At 49.8% G+C, this 18,918-nt stretch overlaps 1 protein-coding gene across 1 annotated transcript; it reads right to left on the bottom strand.

Annotated features, from left to right (window-relative positions):
- Positions 1-868: 868 nt before the first annotated feature.
- On the bottom strand, positions 869-18,360 carry C3H16orf78 (chromosome 3 C16orf78 homolog). Its single transcript, XM_008517004.2, has 5 exons — positions 18,027-18,360; positions 14,799-14,912; positions 14,427-14,553; positions 3,660-3,912; positions 869-1,157 (listed from the first exon to the last, which is right to left on the bottom strand). Exons 1-5 carry the CDS (start codon positions 18,174-18,176, stop codon positions 1,010-1,012), a joined length of 792 nt encoding a protein of 263 aa, XP_008515226.2. The 5' UTR covers positions 18,177-18,360; the 3' UTR covers positions 869-1,009.
- Positions 18,361-18,918: the final 558 nt, after the last annotated feature.

Here is an 18,918-nt window from a genome sequence, read left to right as displayed (position 1 = left end):
ACATCGTCAGTTCTGGGGATCCCTTCTGGGAGAGCTGGGGGCTGGGAAGTCTGCTCCTTGTCCACCCAGGGGACTAAGGGAACAGCTCACATGTTCATTGATCTCTTCTGCATCTACGTCTTTGCTTCATGCTTCTGTGCAAGCTCTCATTTCTTCTTCACAGCATCCCTGATCAGCAGGCTCTATTATTAGCCCCATTTTACAGATGAGGAAACAAAGGCACAGAGAGATAAAGTAATTTGCCAGAAGTCACACAGCTAGCAAGTGGGGCATTTGGGATTTGAATGTACTTGAAAAGCTTGCAGGGACCAGAAGGGCTTGTAACCTCAGCTGGCGGTTGCTCCAGGACGGGGAGGCAGCGTCTCTGAACAGTCCTGCGGGATTTGCGGGAGTCTCCATCATGCAAGAAGGCAGAATGGGAGACTAAGGTGAGGACACTGTTCTCATCTCAGCCCTGCCACTGCTCATCTGTGCGACTCGAGCAAGTTCGTTGCCCTCTGTGGCTGCTTTTCTTCAAGCGAGTTGTTTCCGTGTGCTGACAGAGGCCTCCGTCTCCCACTCCCCATCAGCTCCCGCCCTACACGCAAGAGGGCCAGTTCCACACAGATCTGCATCCCGCACCGGTGGGAGGTGGGGTAGCGTGCAAAACCTGTGGTGCGTGCGTCCCCAGCCAGCCCTCCAACCCTTCGGCCCTCCCGAAGTCCCTCTGGGACCCTGGGCCTCCATTTTCTCCCCTCTCCCTAAGACCTTCTTCCTGCCAAGCCCTTTCTAAGGCGTGGTGTTTTGTGGGGGAGAAAGCCCGGAGTTTCTCCCACGTTGGTTCTGGCTCGGATGATTTGGGCAAACACTATGTTACCACAATGATGGATGCGGTCTGCCATGTTTTATGATCACTGTTGTCTACAAGGGACGCGCCAGGTGTGAAGGGCCTGGTGTGGCACGCCAGAGGACGGCTCTGGGGGCCGAGTCCCAGGGCAGAGGGAGCCAGAGGTGCCGGGAGAGGAGCTCCTCAGAGGGCGACGTTGCGGTTTTGGGAGAAGACCATTTTCGCGTTGATCTCTCCTTCCACCATGTGGGGGTGGATGTCCACGTTCATCCCCGCGTCCTTGCACAGCTTGAGCAAGGTGCGGATGTTGTTCTTGGACAGTCTCAGGTACCTGCACCAGAAAGACAGAGGTCAGCCCAGGGCGGGGTCACCGAGCGCTGAACTTTGTGGAAAAGAGCTTAGATCGTGGCAGTGGCAGTGTAGGATCTCTGACGAGGACCAGCTCTCCAGACATTTCTGGAGCTGACAGAGATCTTATAAGAGAGTGGGACACCCACACAGTTGGTGGGAGCGTTTTTCGTGTTTTTGCAGGGGAGGATTCACCCTACCCTGACATCTGTCGTCAACCTCCCTCCTCCCTCCTCCCCGCCCCCCCACAGCCCCAGTACATAGTTGCGTATGGTTGTAAGTTCTCTATTCCTCTATGTGGCTGCTGCCACAGCATGGCTGTTGACAGATGAGTGGTGTGGTTCTGCGCCCAGGAACCGAGCCCAGACGGCCGAAGTGGAGCACACTGAGCTTTAACCACTAGCCCATCAGGGCTGGCTCAAGTGGGAGTTCTTATTGATATAACTTCTTTGGATATTAATTTGGCAACATATACATCAAACACCGCCCGAGCATCCCCAAAAAAGTTTATTATCTTTAGTTCAGTAACTCCACTCAGGCCCTCAACTTATTGCAAAAAGAGAAGTCAATGGAAAGAAAAGCTGTATAAATGAAAGTGTTCATTTTGGGGTTATCAACAACAGGGAAATAAGAAATGCCATCAACAGAGGAACGATTAAACACATAATGGAACATCCCTTTCAGTGACTCTTCTGCTAGCATTAAACGTCACTAGGAAGGAGGTGCAATGTGGCCATGACGTTATGCTGAGTGGCAGAAAAAACCAGGCTGCAAACTGCCAGGTCTTCCTCTCCTTGCTGCGATGTGCGTGTAATCTGAGTGATGCTGAGGGCTGGGAGAAATACAGGACAGTGGAAATAAAAGCTGAGCAAAGTTGTAAGAATAGAGATGAGTATTTTCTTTTAATAATATCCAAAAAATTAAAAAATTAGGTCATTGGTTTGAAATATTAGCTAAAGCCCCACAATTCTGCCTTACATTGAAGAAAGGAACAGATCCCGTCTCTACTGTGTGGCAGAGTGCACGCCTCTGCCGTCATATCCGATGGGCTCCTTATTCTACCATCAACCTTGACCTTGGTCCAGCTTTAGGATAAGGAGGTAGGTAGGCCCCTACGCAGGCCACCTGCTGGTTGGTTACTTTGCTACAGATAATGGCGGAGGGGCTGCATGTTGCTATAACCTGGGTTTCCTACCCATTGGGGATGGCTTCCCTTCTCCTTCAAGATCTGCCCAGAACTTACCTGTTTCTACAGTCAGCTCAGACCCTGCTCGCCAGCCCCACAGCTGGACAGCTCCAGCTTTGCTCCCTGACCAGCCCAGCCCTAGAGGGTCTCACATATATGTATGTGTGGGCACTCACTAAGATCCCATTCCGGACAATTTCATCCTTTCCTTGGATGTTTTCCTAATGGCTTGTCGGATGCCATCTCTCCAAATAGCCTGTCTCCCTCCTTGGAGGGTCGGGGCCCTGTCGAAATCTCTCCTCTTTCCACTGTGGAGCTCAGCTAGGCTGTCTATTGGCCAGAGTCAACTAGAACCCTCCATCAAATCTGAAAGCTAGAGTGAAAGTCTTCCAGCCACGGAAGCAGCAAGAGCAAGGAGCTCCCCTCGCCCGGGGAGACTGCCCGTCCACCCGTCAGCCAGTCAGCCCACTCCACCCATCCTTCTCTCAGCCAGCCAGGGAGCAGAGCGGGACTCCGTGATGGGCCGATCGGACGCCAGGCGTCTGAGGCTCTCTTACATTGCAGGTGAGCTCACTGCTGTCACCTCTACAAGGACAACGACATCATTCTCAGTCCCGTTCTCTTCTCTACGAAGTTTCTGAACCTTGTCAGTTACATATTTACACATCAAGGATAACATTGGGCTAGGGAGGGGTGCTTGGGTTTTGGGGTGGAAACCAAGCTGTTTGGTGTTGCTGAAAACTAGCAGGTCCTGATAAATAAGACACAGAACAAGAAAGAAGGGAGGCCTTTGGTAAGAGCAGTAAATTCAAAACGGCATCACACTTTGCTCAGGGTCCCTTTGGGAGTCAAGCCCCAGACACACACGGGGAGTCCCTGGGGATGGGGCTTCTCTCACCAGCAATTCAGGACCATTGTGTAAGTGATCTGTTAAGGAAACTTCCTGTTAAAACAAGGCCAATTCCTTCCTGAATGATATTCATGGTTCCTATTGTGAAACAAAGTTTGAAATATTGGAAGGGTTGTGTAAGTGTCCACAGTTGTGGCATCGAAATAGCAGCAGCCGCATGTCGTGTCCATCCCAGAGAGGGCCCATGAGCGGGCAAGACTGCTTGGAAGCCCCACAGCTGCAGCCCTGGAGCAGCCCTCCGGGCCTCAGAGGCAGAGGCCACCCGCTCTGCGGCCACCCTCCCCGGTCCCCAGGCCTGGCCCCCAGGCCCCCCCGTGTCTGAGCCGCAGACGGTAGCGAGCAAAGCTCCTTGTCTCGGGACACCCCGCCCGCCCCTCAGGACTGCTCACCGGCAGCTCAGCACCTCCTCTGGTTTCAGCATTTTCACCATCTCTATCTTGGGCTCGGTGCCCTTCTCCATGAGGCTCTTCAGCTTGCGCTCATAGGAGCTGTCGGGTGCCTTGACTACCCAGTCTCTCAGGAGGGTTGACCTCCGCTGGCCAAAGATAGTGTCCGGCAACGTGGGTTCTGCAATGCTTTGGCGACGGTACGGCATTGACCGCTGAGTGGACTCCAGGGCGATTGCATCCTTGATGTCTAGGTCTGAAATTGGACAGATGTCACCAGGGATTTAGATCCTGGTGGAGGTGAGGGGTGGGGTACCCAGGAAGGTGATGAGGTCTGGAAGACTGCATGGGCGTCAGACAATACTGTTCTGAGATATGGGGTCTTTTCAAGGCTTCTGTAGGTTCTCCTTCTCAGCGTTTGTTGAATCCTTAATCATCTTTCCCTCCCTCCTTTCTTCCCAACTCCCTCCTCCTCCCTCCTTTCCTTTATTTCCTTTTCTCAATATTATCTTCTCTGCCTCTTCAGAGGGAGTTCACCTAAAGGGAACTTTAGCCTAGAGGGGGTAGAGGAGATCAACTTTGACCTGGGGTTTCTGTTTTGTTTTGTTTTTTTTTGCTGAGGAAGATTTGCCCTGAGCTAACATCTGTGCCAGTCTTCCTCTATTTTGTACGTGGGATGTTGCCACAGCGTGGCTGATAAGTGGCATAGGTCCACACCGAAGATCCAAACCGGTGAACCCAGGCTCCTGAAGCGAGTGCGTGGAACTTAACCACTAGGCCTCAGGGCTAGCCCTGAGCTAGGTTTTTCAAGGACAAATAGTTTTTCAGATGAAAAAGGGAGAAAAGTATTGCAGGCAGAAAGAACAGCATGGATAGGCATTTATAACTGGTATGGTCAGTACAGAGAAAAGATTATCATTTTAAAAAATACGTTTTTCTAGCACACCAACAACCATACCAAATTTTATTAATCTTTGACTAGAATTTCTTGAGTTTTGCAGATATGCAATCATATCAGGGGAAAAATGAAAATATCTTCCTTCTAATATTTATGAAAATTATATGCTCTTCTTGACATAATGCATTTGACAGACTCTCCAAAACGATGTCAATAATGATAACGCAGGGCCGGCCGGTGCCGAGTGGGTAAGTTCACACGCTCCACTTTGGCAGCTGGGGGTTCGCAGGTTCGGATCCTGGGCGCAGACCTAGCACTGCTTGTCAAACCATGCTGAGGCGGCGGCCCACACAAAATAGAGGAAGGTGGGCACAGACGTTAGCTCGGGGACAATCTTCATCACACACACACAAAATAATATGACAATGATGCAGTCATGCTTCATTTTGTTTCTGATTTTAATTAAAATGATTCTAGCATTTCATCATGTAGAATGATGCTTATCACTATTTTGGGTAAATGTTTTACAATATTCAGCAGCTTCACCCCTAGTTTACATGGAGGTTTTATTAGTAACAATGGCTTGGTTCTATTTATTGCTTTCCCATCATCTACTGATATGATCATATGGTTCTTCCTTTATTTTATTGATGTAATAAATTATCCTGATATTGATAACCAAACCATTCCTAACCTACTGCAATAAATCCCACTTGGTCATGGTGTATTATTCATTTCATACATTAACATATTTGATATATTTTTATACATTAAGTCTATTTGCTAAAATTTTTAATATTTTTGCATCCATATTATTGTAAGATTGGCCTACGTTTTTGTATAATATATTATCATCAACGTTATGATAGCTTGTTAAATTAGTGTAGAAGTGTCTAGATTTTAAATGGTCTGCAGTAGTTAAGTAACATTGGGATTATTTGCTCTTTAAAGGTTAGATAGAACCTGGTGTGAAACCTTTCGTCCTGGTGCCTTTTTCAGTGCTCCTTATTGTATCAATTTTGATAATTTATAGTATGATAGGAAATTTTTCATTTCTGCTGGGTTTTCAAATTTATTGTATAGAGATGCATGTAGTATTGTATTACAATTCAGTTGATGTATTTCTTCTCTTTGCTTGCTTGTCCTTTCTCATACAAAATCTTATATGTTTTTACTCTCCTTTTTAACAAGGCTCATGATAACTTCACATTGTCTGTCGCTTCCTCCGGCCTCAGTGGGCCCTGTCTGACATGGAGTTTCCCCTTGGGAGCTGGAATAGATGGGGATCCCTGAATCGCAGCCTCTAGAACTGGGGCTGGCCGGGTGGAGGCCCCTCTCGGGCCTTGCAGTGTGCGCAGATGGAGCGCAGCACGTGTGGGCGCGGCCTGCTTTTTCAAAAGGCTGGCTTCGAATGTATCCTTTTAACTATTTTTTATCTTGTATTTCTTTAATCTCAGCTGGTATTTAGTGTATTAATTCTTGCTTCATCATATTAATTACTTCTATTCTTATAAGTTAATAAAAGTCTTCTTTTTTAATTTTTTGTTTTATAAAGACAGGAACCATTACTTTTAGTTCTTACTGTAAATTTTCTTCTGAGCATAGATTTTGCCTTCATCCCATAGGTTTGGTATGAAACAGGCTTGTTTTCATTAGTTTTTTCTTTGCTATAAGGGTATTTTAGGAGCATGTTTCTTAATGTTCGACTGTTAAGTTGGGGGTATCTTTTAATTTTATTTCTAATTATTACTTTAGGATAATGTAGATGATCCTAAAATATTTATTTTTTTGAGTGTTTCTGTTTTCTTTGTGGGGCTACATTGATTATTTTTGTAAATGTTCTTTGGTGATATAAAAATGTCTGTTCTCTATTCAATTATAATGTTATTGTTTGTTAATTGCATTGATAGGTTCGTCTATGTACTTCCTATTATTTTCTATTTAATCTATCTATTTGGTTCTGAAAGAAGTGTATTAAAATATCCCATTGTAACTATATTTTAATCAGGTTCTGCTTGCTTTTCTAAACATTTATCTGTTTAGCTGCTATATTTTTTGGTGCGTGTAGGTTTATGGTTATTATTTATTCTCTTTACTGTTTTAAAATATCCCTCTTTTACCCTCTCTGTTGCTTACAGCCTTAATTCCACCTCATCTGCTGGCATTTCTTATCTCTTTGCCTATCCTTTTATTTTCAATCTTTCTATATTACCTTGTATTAAGTGTGTATCTAGATTTTGATTATAAACCAATCGTTTCCATATTTGGTGCCTCTGCTCTCTTCTAGACCATTTTCTGCAGATGAAGGGACACATGGCTGAGAAAGTCCTTCAGTATTTCTAAATCTGCAAGTATCGTTTATTCCTTATGACAGTGACTTACGTGTGGGCTCGGGACAGGATTATGCAATTGTAGGTCTTCACTCTTGGCAGTCGGTAGGTGCCATTTCACTTCCAGGTTGATTCTAGTGTCTTTTTCCTTTGTAAGTAAATTGTGCTTCCTGTAAGCTTGCAAGCTTTCATCAATAAAGTTTGGGAATTTTACCAGAATAAGTCAGGGAGAATGAGTCTAGAGCTCCTACAGTTACATAAATGGAGGGACAGCAGCCTGGAGAGAGGCTGTGACTTGCCCAGGTCTCATGAGTTAGCGGCTTAATTGGGATTTTTTTTTTTTTTTTTTGGTGAGGAAGATTGACCCTGAGCTAATATCTGTTGCCAATCATCCTCTGTTTTGTATGTGGTATACTGCCACAGCATGGTTTGAGGGGTGGTATGTAGGTCTGTGCCTGGGATCCGAACCCCCAAACTCTGGGCCACCAAAGTGGAGAGTGCGAACTTAACCGCTACACCACTGGACTGGCCCCTTAATTGGGAGTCTTTATGTCCAGTATGTTGTTCTGAACTGACAGCTGGCCCCTAATAGGGTGATAGGGTCAGATGGCTTTAGCAGTCCCTGTTTGTGCATGGTGGAAATTGATGCTATGTTTCAGAAAAATCACGAGCTGCACATCTTGACACAAATGGGAAATCCCTTGGGGAGAGGGCCGTAGGCTCTCCTGAGGCATCTGATCCTCTTCGGGGTCAAGGCAGGGCTCACGTAGGAAAGAATAGCAGTGTAAATGGTGATGATAACTATACATGTCAGCTAACATCTGTTGAGTGAGTTGTGTGCCAGGCAGTGTGCAAGGGGCTTTCTAGGGAGGGGGCACTACAGTCTCGCAACCGTGTCATGTCCATTTAAAAAGTGAAAAAGTTGAGGATCAGAAAGATTTAGTCATGTGCCCAAGATCTCATAGCTAATTAGTAGTGGGTCCAGGAAGATGTGAACCCAGGTTGTCAGTGCCTTTGTCTGGGAGCCTGTCCTGGCTACCATCTTGGACAAAAAAGCCCCCCATTCCTGAGTTTGTGGCTGAACAGAGAGGTTAGATTTCTGGTGGGCTGTGTTTGGGACTCCAGGACTGACTCTGTACTCATGGAGACGGAGGGGGTGATTGCCCTCCAGCCCTCAGTGTTAGGAATGCACCCTTGCCCTGGCATCAACAGAATGCCCTAGGCGTAGGTGGCCAGGGAGAGAAAGCCGAAGGAACTCCCATTTCCGTCTAGCTGCACAGACTTTGTCAAGATTTGCTTTGGAAATACATTCCAAATGCTTTCCCAGGATCTTTTACTGGCCATAGTCAGAGTGACCTTTTTGAAATTAAAATCCAACTTGGTAGCTTCCTTCTTAAAATTTTTCAGTGACTTGCCATCACATTCGATCAGGTTTAGGTTTTGGAAAGGCCGATCTGAGACTTCTGCTTTCAGCCCAGATGGCATAATAGGGGCTGCATTTATCCTTTCACCTTGAGCAGTCAAAGAGTGGGGCCTGAAAACAGCAGTTTTCAGACATTGGATAACAGGCAACAAGGGCAGTGAGCCTTGAGAGGCGGACAAGTGAGGTGAGCCCATGATGGCCCCGCCAATGGCTGGAAAAGGCTTCCAGGCAGTGGCATGGGTGAGGGAAGGGTGGGCAGAGCCTGGTGGTGGCCCTGAGCTGGGAAGGAGAGCAGACCATTTAGATGGGCCAGGGCAGCTGGAAGTCACAGGGCAGAGAGCCAGGAGAGAGTGGCATGGAGCTCTCAGGAACTCTCCAAAGGCTCCTCTCTGCTGAGGACTAATTAGCACATGCAAGAGAGGGAACGACACAGCACTGGTAGCCACGACCACTCAAAGAGCATTGTGAATATACTCTGTGTGCTCAACAAGGCTTGAGCCTGTTAAGGAGAGTCACAGAAGACTAAAAGTCACCCAAACTGAAGTTCTAGAGATGAAACTACGCTGCCTGAAGTGAGAAACACATTGGATGGGATCAACAGCTGACTAGGCATTGCAGAAAAGACTAGTGAATTTGAAGACAGAGCAACAGCAACTATCTAAAATGAAACACAAAGAGAAAAATTGGGGGAAAAAACCCCCAGTGAGCTGTGGGACTTCAAATATGTGTAATTGCAGTGCCCGAAAGAGAAGGGAGAGAGTGGAGACTGAAAAAAAATATTTGAAGAAATAATGGCTAAAAATATTCCAAATTTGATGGAAACTATAAGGCAAGAATCTCAACTAACGCTAAACACAAGAAACATGAAGCAATTGACACTGGGGCGGATCATAATCAAACTGCTTAACAAGAAAGGCTTCAGGGCCACCCTGCAGCCTCGTGGCTAAGTTTGGCGCACTCTGTTTTGGCTGCCTGGGTTTGCAGATTTGGTTCCTGGGTGTGAACCTGCACCACACGACAACCATGCTGAGGTGGTGACCCACATACAAAAAAGCAGATGTTAGCTCAGGGCAAATCTTCCTCAGTGAAAAAAACGCAAAAAACAAACAAAAGAACCCCCAAGAAAAACAAACACCTTCAGAGAAGGAAAAAGATACATCACAGAGGAACATTAATCAGGACAGCCAAGTTCTCACTGGAAACACTGCAAGCTGGAAGACAGAAGAGTGTTTCTGTAAGGTACTGAGAGAAAAAAGCTTGTCAATCTAGAATTCTATACTCAGCTAAATTATCTTTCAGAAACAAAGGTGAAATAATGGCCTTTTCAGACATACAAAAGGTGAAAGAATTTATCACCAACAAACCCACACCATAGGAAATATTAAAGGAAAATCTTCAGGCAGAAGAAATGAATCCAGACAGAAATCTGGGCCTGTGTAAAAAAATGAAGAGCCCTGAAAGTGTTAACTGTGTGAGTAAACATAAAAATCTCTTTAAAAGAGAGTTGCTTAAAGTAAAATTAATAACAACATATTGTGGGGTTTATAACGTAAGAATAAATATGATGTGAGGTGGTAGCAGCATGAAGGTTGGGACAGGAGAAGTAGAAGCATGCTCTCGTTGGTCCTCACGTTCTACATGAAGCGAGAAGGAAGGAAGGTGGGACAAGGCCAGGATGGATCCTGCACACTCTGGGCAACCACAGAGATGGCGCAAAGGGGTTATAGCTCGTAATCCAGCAAAGGAGATGAGCCTGAATCACAAAAACACTCAGCCCAAAGGAGGACAGAAAAAGAGGAAAGGGGAGCAAAGAACAGGGAAACAAGTTAGAAACTAACAGGTTTAAACTCAACCACCTCAGTGATCATATTCTGTGTCAATGGTCTAACCATCCAAAGGAGAAGGTTGAAATTGCCAGAGTGGATTTAAAAATCAAGACTCAATCATCTGCTGCCTAAAAATTCAGTTTAAATAAAAAGACACAAACAAGTTAGACAGGCCAACGTGATAGCCAAGAGGAGGAGAGCTGTGGGGCCTTTGATAGTGGAGGAAGATTGGGAATAAACTAAAATAATAGGAGTGGAAATGGAGAGGAAGGGAAAGAGATGAAAGACACAAAGATGGTGCTGTCTCCAGGACCCAGTAACTGGTCATGAATGGTAACTGGTGATGAGGCGTAACTGGTCACAAAGGGTAGCTGGTTATGAGGGGTAACTGGTCATGAAGGGTAGCTGGTCATGGGGGCAACTGGTCATTAGGGGCAACTGGTTGTGAGGGGTAACAGCTCATGAGGAGTAACTGGTCATGGGGGAAACTGGTCATTAGGGGCAACTGGTCATGAGGGGTAACAGCTCATGAGGAGTAACTGGTCATGATGAGTAACTGGTTATGAGGGGCAACTGGTCGTGAGGGGCAACTTGTTGTAAGGAGTAACTGGTCACGAGGGGCAACTGGTCATGAGAGGTAACTGGTCATGAAGAGTAACTGGTTGTGAGGGGTAACTGGTCATGAAGGGCAACAGGTCATGAGGGGTGGTGGCAGAGGCGACTTCCAACTGGGGCCACGCTCTGGGCCAACGCTAGGCCCTGAGATGGTGCATACGAGGGGGCGTGTGGATCTGTGGAGCCCGTAGACACTAACATTGGGAGTTGGGCATGTAGAGGGAGCCTAGGAGAGAGGGCTCTCTGGAGATTTAGATTTGAAATCATCAGACGGTGGGTAAAGCCATATGTTTGAATAGAGTCAGCCAGGAAAAGTGTATAATGGGATGACAATGGCAGTGCTAATCAGAGGGGAATTCCCGAGGGGAAACTTTGGTATGGGAGGAGGGAAAAAAGGAAGGGTGGTTAGTAGCGACTTAGAAACATATGAGGTTAATAAATTAAATGGGAAAATATACAGAGAAGCCTATGGAAAATAGACAAAGCAGGGAAAGAAGCCCACCAAACTGGAAAATTCTGCATCCTTCGTTCATAGAAGTGAGGAGACGCAAGACCACAGCTGTAGCTTAACCATCTGGTTTCTCTCACTGCCTTGGGTCTGGTTGGGCCCACCTAAACGTTGTGCTGGGGGGAGGACAAGGACTCCACACTCTTCCTTGTGGGTTGAGCCCTCAGAGGGGACTGAGGGGGCAGTGACAAAGGAAGGGGGGCACAGATGAGATGCCCTCGGGGGATTCACGGGGGAGAGGCCGTAAAGGAGAGAAAGGAGCCGCTCACCGTGTCAGTGTGGCAGCAGGCTGCTGCCCCCGGATGCAGCAATAAGATAGTCAGTGGAGGGCCAGGGATGGCATCTCAGTGATTTAAGGGGAGTGAAGGGAAATTTTTGTGAAAATGAAGTGAGATGCTGAAAGTGAGCCTGTCTGCTTTGAAAAGCGAACACTGGAGTGGAGTGGTCACTGTTCTTTCTTTTAGCTTTGAGGTTCTGGAGCCCGAGACAGTACAGTTCATTCATTCAGGACACTCACAGTGTTTTGCCGATTTTGATTTTGTGGCCATCACAACACTGAAAACATGGAAGAGCGGGAGTTGTGACTGCGTAGACAGTGTCACATTCCAGTCCTAGAGGTGGTGGGGGATGTCGCCCCCAGGTCACACAGAATTGTGGTGTTGAGAGTGGAAGGGGCTCACTCTGCAGACAGGGAATGCAGGACGCCCACGGGGTCTGGTTCTTGACAAGGATGCCAGTGATTCGGGTGCTGAGTGGGGCTGGGGGAGGCTAGACCCTGATATCTCGGTCTAGCATACTCTTCCTCGAGCTGCCTTATCTCCTCTTGGACTCCTGCTGTAGCCTTAACTGGCTCCATGCCCTTCCTGGGGGCTGTGTTATCTTAAACTTGACTCCCAAACCAGATCCTCCCCACGCCTTTTGGGCCTCCTGTCAGCCTGCACAGGAAGCTCCCCCTACTGCGTCCAGGCTCAGCCCTGCCCCAGTCCTGGGTGCCACACCTGGCCGCCCAGCGGCTTCCTGGGGTCCGAGCTCCAGATGCACTTGGGCTGCGCTGAGCACCTGCTGCCCCCCAGTGGCCACTGGCTGTGTTAGATCAGGAAAGAGAACTGCTGTCCAACAGGGTGGCTTTGATTGGGGGAGCTCAGGAGACTGCAGAGGACCAAGTGGCTGCTGAGTCAGCCTGCCCGCTGGCATCCTTGTGCGCGAGGTGAAAAGAATTATTTAGTCAACTGGTATGAGAGTTTCTCTTAGGGAAGGAACTGCCTTTGTTTGGGAAAATACCTGGCTAGACGACTTTGAGTGTGGAAGGAGACAGTGAAACAAAGCGATCCCTCCAGGTGAAAAGCCAGCGGGAATGGGTGGGGTGGGGAAGGCAGAGGCTGGAGGAGAGGAGAGGAGAGGAAGAGGGGGAGTGGGAGGACCAGGACTAGAGTGAGACAAGGAGGTGCCCGGGGACAGATTTAAGGAGGTGCTGGCCGTCAGGCTCACCCAAGTACAGTGTCGACACCTGAGCCTGAGTGCCTCCTTTAAATCCTGTGCCCTGGGTGCCTGGCTGGGCTCACTCTGGCCTGGGTCCTGGATTTGAGCAAGACATCTGGAGGCTGCCCCTGCAGGGAAATGTGGGGGTCTCCTGGCGGCAGGGGACAAGGACTTTGAAGAACAAGACGGGCTCATAATCGATTTCTGATTTGTTTGCTGTATGACTCTGGATGTGATTCTTTCTCTTTGCTGCCCCCACCCTTCAGTAGAGTCTGCGTACACAGGCTTCGTGTGAGAGGTGTGGGGAGAAGCGAAGGAAGCATGCTCTGTGTCTGGTTGGCAGGGGCGGGGAGAAAGGAACAGTGTAGAAAGCGATGTGAGACCTACAGATGCTCAGGGTCCCAGCAGACCAGGACTTTGGAGCCAGATGTGACTCTAGAGTCACAGGAAACTGGAGAGAGTTGTGGGGCTTCCTGCAGGGCATAAGTCCATCTAGCTTTGCTTTTTTAAATAACCGTTTGTTTTGGAGTTTAGATTTACAGAAGAGTTGCAAGGATGGTGCAGGGAGCTCCCGTGTACCCTTCCGTCAGTTTCCCCTGACGTTAACATCTTACATAAACAGGGTACATTTGTCAAAACTGAGAAATTAACACTGGCACATTATGGAGCCTTTTTGGATTTCACCAGTTTTTCCACTAAAGTGTTATTCTATGATCAGTCCAGGACCCTGAACTGCGTGTAGAGCTGGTCATGTTTAAATCTGACAGGTGTGACGGCAGTGCGCTTACACTGGCTTTGGTGTCTTACATGAAAAGGAGAAAAGATTTTCTTGGGCACAATGGGGACATCTTTGTACAGGAGAACTGCAGCCCCTGCTTGAAGGCTCTTGCCCACACTTCCTTTGGGTTAATGGAATCGCTTCCAGAATTCTCTTTGACCATATCCCTCCACCCCAGAGGCCGGGCACAAGAAGCGTACCTGTTTCTCCAACGGCGCGGTCCGGCCCTCCTGAGAAGTTCAGCACGTGTTTACTCAGAGTCACCACTCGCTGACAGTGTTGAGCACACTCTGTGTCAGGCTGAGTGCTTTCCACGCCTCATCTCACTAACGCGCCGCAACTGTACTATGAGGTAGGTCATCTTATTGTCCCATTTTATAGATATGAAAACTGGACCCCAGAGATGGCGTGACTTGCCCAGGAATTATACAACTCTGAGCTCAATACAGAGTGTGGAGCCAGGACTCGAACCCAGGCCGTCTTGGGAGGTTGGGATCTGGCAGAACCTGAGCCGACCTCTTCTTGGGGAGGAGCAACACCTGGCAGGTTTAAGGCCAGCAGGTGTGGTTCCTTCTGTAACTGACAATGTCACAGTACCTAAATCAATTAGATAATTGGGACGCAGAAGGTTGATGTCACCAAAATGGCTTCAGGAACCTGGGTACACTATGCTGGCTTCTGAGAAGAGCACATGCATGTGTGGGCCAAGCCTTGACATCCCCTTGCCTCGTGTCCAGGCGACATCCAGCTCGCAGTGTGATCCCTAAAGAGCCATGGAGGGCTCCTGCGTCCACAGTGGCTGGGTTGATGTGGATGCTACTGCCCTAAGAATGGTGTGAGCTCTTGGTCCCTCTGAGAGGTGGGGGATGAGGGGGGACAGTTCCCGGTCCTGGGGCCAGGATGCTTTCCTCACCAGATTTCCTGGCGCTGTCCCTGGTGTAGTTGCCCGGGACTGTGCTGAGGCGTTTTCCCTTTGGCTCCGCTCCGTAGGGCCTTCGGTACCTGGCGGAGTTCTCCTTCTTGGTGCTTTGCCCTGTGGCCTTGGAGGGGAGCGGAGAGAAGGATGTACAGGAGCGCGCGCCTTCCCCCGCGGCGGGGGCTTGTCGGGCGGGAGCTGGATGGGGCAGGTGATTACTGTGAGCGTTAGTCTGGGGCAGGAGCGGAGCCTAGAGCCTTAACACATTTTTAAAAAGTGGCCAGTGTGCAGGAGCGGGGTGGGCACCCCTCGGCAGCGTGGGGAGCTGGGTGCGGGTGGGGCGGGCGGGACGCCGAGCGGCTGTGTCACCTGGTCAGAGAACGACACCTGGCGGTTCCCTCCCTGGGGCTTCGGGACGCTTTTGCCTTTCTTTTCTTCCTTCCCCCTTGCTTTAAAAGGTGTCGCCATCTTGGGCTTGTGCTTCTGAAAGGACAGGGAAGAGGGCGCTGTGGCTGCCCCGCGGGGTGCAGACCACCATCCGCCTCCAGAGCGGCGATGGGACGCTCCCCTGAGTGGGCTGCCCCTCCCTCCACCCCACTCTGGTGCTCCTGTCCTCCCCTCACTGTCCCTCTGCCTCCAGGCATCCCTGGTGGCCATGTCATACCGCACCCAGAACCATGTTCTAACCCCCAAGGCTGGTTGTCCCTCTCCACCTCAGAATCCATCACTAGCTCCCTGTCACCCCCCTGCAGGGCCTACCCCCAGCCTGGCAGGAACTCCTCCCAGCCCCTGCGTGGCAGTTCTAGCTGTGACTTCCCTGCCATGGCCTCCAGTCTGGAGCCACAGGAAGGCTGCCCTGTCTTTGAGTCCAGCCAGGACTCTCCCTCTGTCCCCAGAATGCCCTCCTTGCCGCACCCCCACCCCATCCTGTCTTCCCAGAGCTGTCATCACAGCTCACCTGCCTTTCTCCGCCCCGTGCTCCTCGCGGCCTGTCTAGGGCTGGCGTGCGTGCCTTGCATGGACTTCCCTATGCCCTCCTGGCCTCACCTGCCCGGGGAAGGCAGGCAGGAGCACGGGCTCACTAGGGAGCTCCAGGGTCTGGGGACAGGGACCCCCGGGCCAGTATCTGAAGCATCTTGGGGAAAAGCCGAATGGACTGGGTCTCCCCTCCGCTGTGCCGTGGGTGGTTGTGGGGAGATGAGGGCCGAGCCTGGTCTCCAGGTCAGGCGGCCGGGCTTGGGATCCCGTCTGTTGTTTAGTGGCCGAGCAACCTTGGGCACGTGACAGCTCTCTCTGTGGCTTGTTTTCTTATCTGAAGATGGGGACAAGAGTGGGACCTACCTCACAGGGTTACTGTGAGGAATAAATGAGTCACCGTGTGGAAGTGCAAGCCTTCCACGAATGTTGGCTATATCCTGTGGGGCAGAAGAAGTGTTTCGAGGAGCCAATCGGGTGTGTGGGAGAAGCTGCCCAAGGCGTGCTTGTGGCCGTCTAAGGAGGGGGCGCTGGTCGACCTCAGGGTCTTGTTTGGCTTAGTGAGGAGATGGGGTGCAAGTTGGGGGCAGGGCTGAACCTTCAGGCTGAGGAGAGAGGCTAAGGCCAGCTTCTCCAGGGGTGCCTCCTCCTGCCTTCCCCCTACAGCCTCAGCCTCTCCTCAGGAGTCACCTGAGTCCGAGACCTGCCGGGGGCGTCCCCCTCTGTCTCAGGAGCTTCCTTTAACACCCAAATGATTCTTGGAGAGATCACAGTGCTTGAAGACTTAACTGCATTTTCAATTTAAATTTGTTCCCTCCCTGGGTCCAAAATTATTTACAATAAAAGTCACATATAAGGTAAAGCTGTGAGCACATTATTGGAATATAACCCTTGCGAGGAGCCACGGGACCACACGTGTTCATTGCAGATGTGGATATAATTTCTGTAATTGACACTGAGCTCTGAGCGACCCAGCAGTCAAGCCCTTACCCCTTCCAAAAAGTGGGGGGTGGGGGTGCTATCTGTCAATCTTAGCACCTCAGTGTAAGATGTGTCTCAGCACTCTGATGGAATGCACACTCCAGATCCGACCGTAAATGATAAGGAAGCACATAACAGCACGGAGCTTTCCTGAAAGGCAGCGAGTGATGACCTGGGCGAGGCAGAGACCGCAGAGGTGGCTGTGGGAGTCAGCCCCACACGGCCGTGAGCTGGGGGACTGGATAGATCGGAGTTTGAGCCCTGGCTTGGGCTTTAATTAACTCCATGAGCTCAAGCAAATTACTTCTCTTCCCCTCAGCTTCCTGGTCCTCAAGCGGGGGCTCAGAAGGGCGCCTGCCTTGCAGCCTCAGGGGAGCGGTCGACGCGGGACCTCACTGCAGGGCTGAGCACAGGGCCCAGCACGCAGGAAATGCTTAAGAGAGGTTAGCGTCATCATTCGTAAGGCCATTTTTCACCCATTTTCCTCTGGGGGCCGGGGGATTCAAGGTCAGGTGGCATCTCCTATGGAGGAGACCACTTTCCAAGGGCACGGCTTGATTCTCTGTAAGGGGGACTCTGGGGGAAACAGAGGCAAAATTGGTTGCCATACTTCCTGGAGAAAGAGGGAAGCATGGTGCTATAGACTGAATGTCTGTGTCCCCCAAAATTCATATGTTGAAATCCTAACTCCCAATGAGACAGTGTTAGGACGTACGGCCTTTGAGAGGTGACTAGGTCATGAGCTGGAGCCCCACGAATGGGACTAATGCCCTTACAGAAGAGGCTCCAGAGAGCTCCCTGGCGCCTTCCATCACGGATGGGACAACGATAAGGAGCTGGCTGTGAAGCAGGAAGAGACCGTGCCAGCTGGCACCTTGATCTCGGACTCCCAAGCCTGTAGAACTATGAGAAATAGATTTGTGTTGTTTATAAGTCACCCAGTCTGTGCCGTTCTGGTTTGACAGCCTAAATGGACTAAGACCAATGGGTTAGAGCTAGTTCTGATGCAGCGGAGAAAGGAGGAGCTCCGTAGGAGCCCCAGTGGAGATAATGGCAGTGATGACTGAGTGCCCTGTGACTCTGGAGCCTTAAGGAGGACAGGAGTATCTGGGGACAGTGGGAAGGACCCATCCTGCCAAGCCTAGACGCTACTGCCCCTCAGTCCTTCTCGAACACCGACCAAGACGACCTCAACATTTCCCTCACCTTGACTGAACTAGACAGGTTTCATCCTGACTCTAGGTCTGTCATCTTCCTTTTCTTTTCCCTTAGAAAACTTGCACTGTGAATTCGTTCTCTGCCCCTTAGAGATGTAAATGTTTTCCTAGCCTCTTGCCAGTTTTAAAATCCAGGAAAGTTTTCCTCAAGGACCTGGGAGCCATCCCTTTAAAATGTAACCATCGCGAAGGATAGGGCCCTCTCCCAGCCTCCTGGGGCAGGAGCGTAACCACATAAGCGACAGTTAGTCAACAGGACGGCCTCGCCACACTGGCGGCCTCCCCTCACACCTCCGGTGCTTTTCTACTAGTTCACCCGGTGCTTGGAGACCCTCCTGCCTTTTGTTTCCCGGGACTCGGGGTCCCTCCCTCCCTGCGGCAGCCTGGGATGGAGTCTTCCTCCCAGCATCCTTGGCAGTCACACCTGGAGACCTTGATGCTTCTTCCCCTGCCTCCGCGCCAGCCACTCCAGCACCCGCGTGAGGTCGGACATCCGCCTCTCCTCAGCGGTCCTCCACATGGACTTCCTCTCTGAGGGCATCGGGTCCCTCGGGTCCTCGGGTTTCTCTGACATTTTGGCGTCTTGCTTGTGCCTTGGGCAGGAGGTGGCCTACACTCACTTGGTGGACTGTCTGCCTCTGCTTGCTGGCCGGGTGACCCAGACGGGAGGGTGTGGCCTCTAGGGTGAACTTCAAGGGCGGAGTTGGGCCAGCGGCTGGGATATTGGTCTTAAAGGCTGGGAGGTCTCGGGGGTGATTGTGAGGTCACTGTGGGCTGGCCCTTGGGCTCAGAGTGGAGTGGGACACTGGCTTCCCCACATGGCCACTGCCCCTCTCGCCTGCACACTGCCACTGCCTCCTTTACGGCCCCTCCACCTCCACTTCCACAGATATCTTCCTAAAACAGAGGTCAGCTCATGTCACTCCTGCTCTCAAAGACCTTCCATGGCTCCCTGTAGCCTATAAAATAATCTAAATTTCTTAGTTTGGCATCCAGGCTTTCCACAATGTACTCTAATTAGAATGAAGCTTTTAAAGGCTCAATTACTTCTATATTCATTAAACAAGTAGCTATCAGATGCCTAGTATGTGCCAAGCATGGTGCTGGGACTCTAATGCAAGATAAAAACCTAGACTTCCTAAACGTATGGGTCAGTGGGAAAGACAAGACAGTCAAATAATCATTCTGTGAATCCATAATGACAAATGAAGATGAGTGCTCTGAAGGAAAGGAATGTAATTCTCTGAAAGCCTGTGACCGCAAAACTAGACTTGGATTGGGTGATGAGCTTGGAGCTAAAGGGTAAGTAGGCTTCC

The sequence above is a fragment of the Equus przewalskii genome, chromosome 3 (assembly GCF_037783145.1).
Source record: "Equus przewalskii isolate Varuska chromosome 3, EquPr2, whole genome shotgun sequence".
NCBI lineage: Eukaryota > Metazoa > Chordata > Mammalia > Perissodactyla > Equidae > Equus > Equus przewalskii.
The sequence above is the reverse complement of the archived record's forward strand: the minus strand, read 5'-3'. Positions and strand labels throughout refer to the sequence as shown.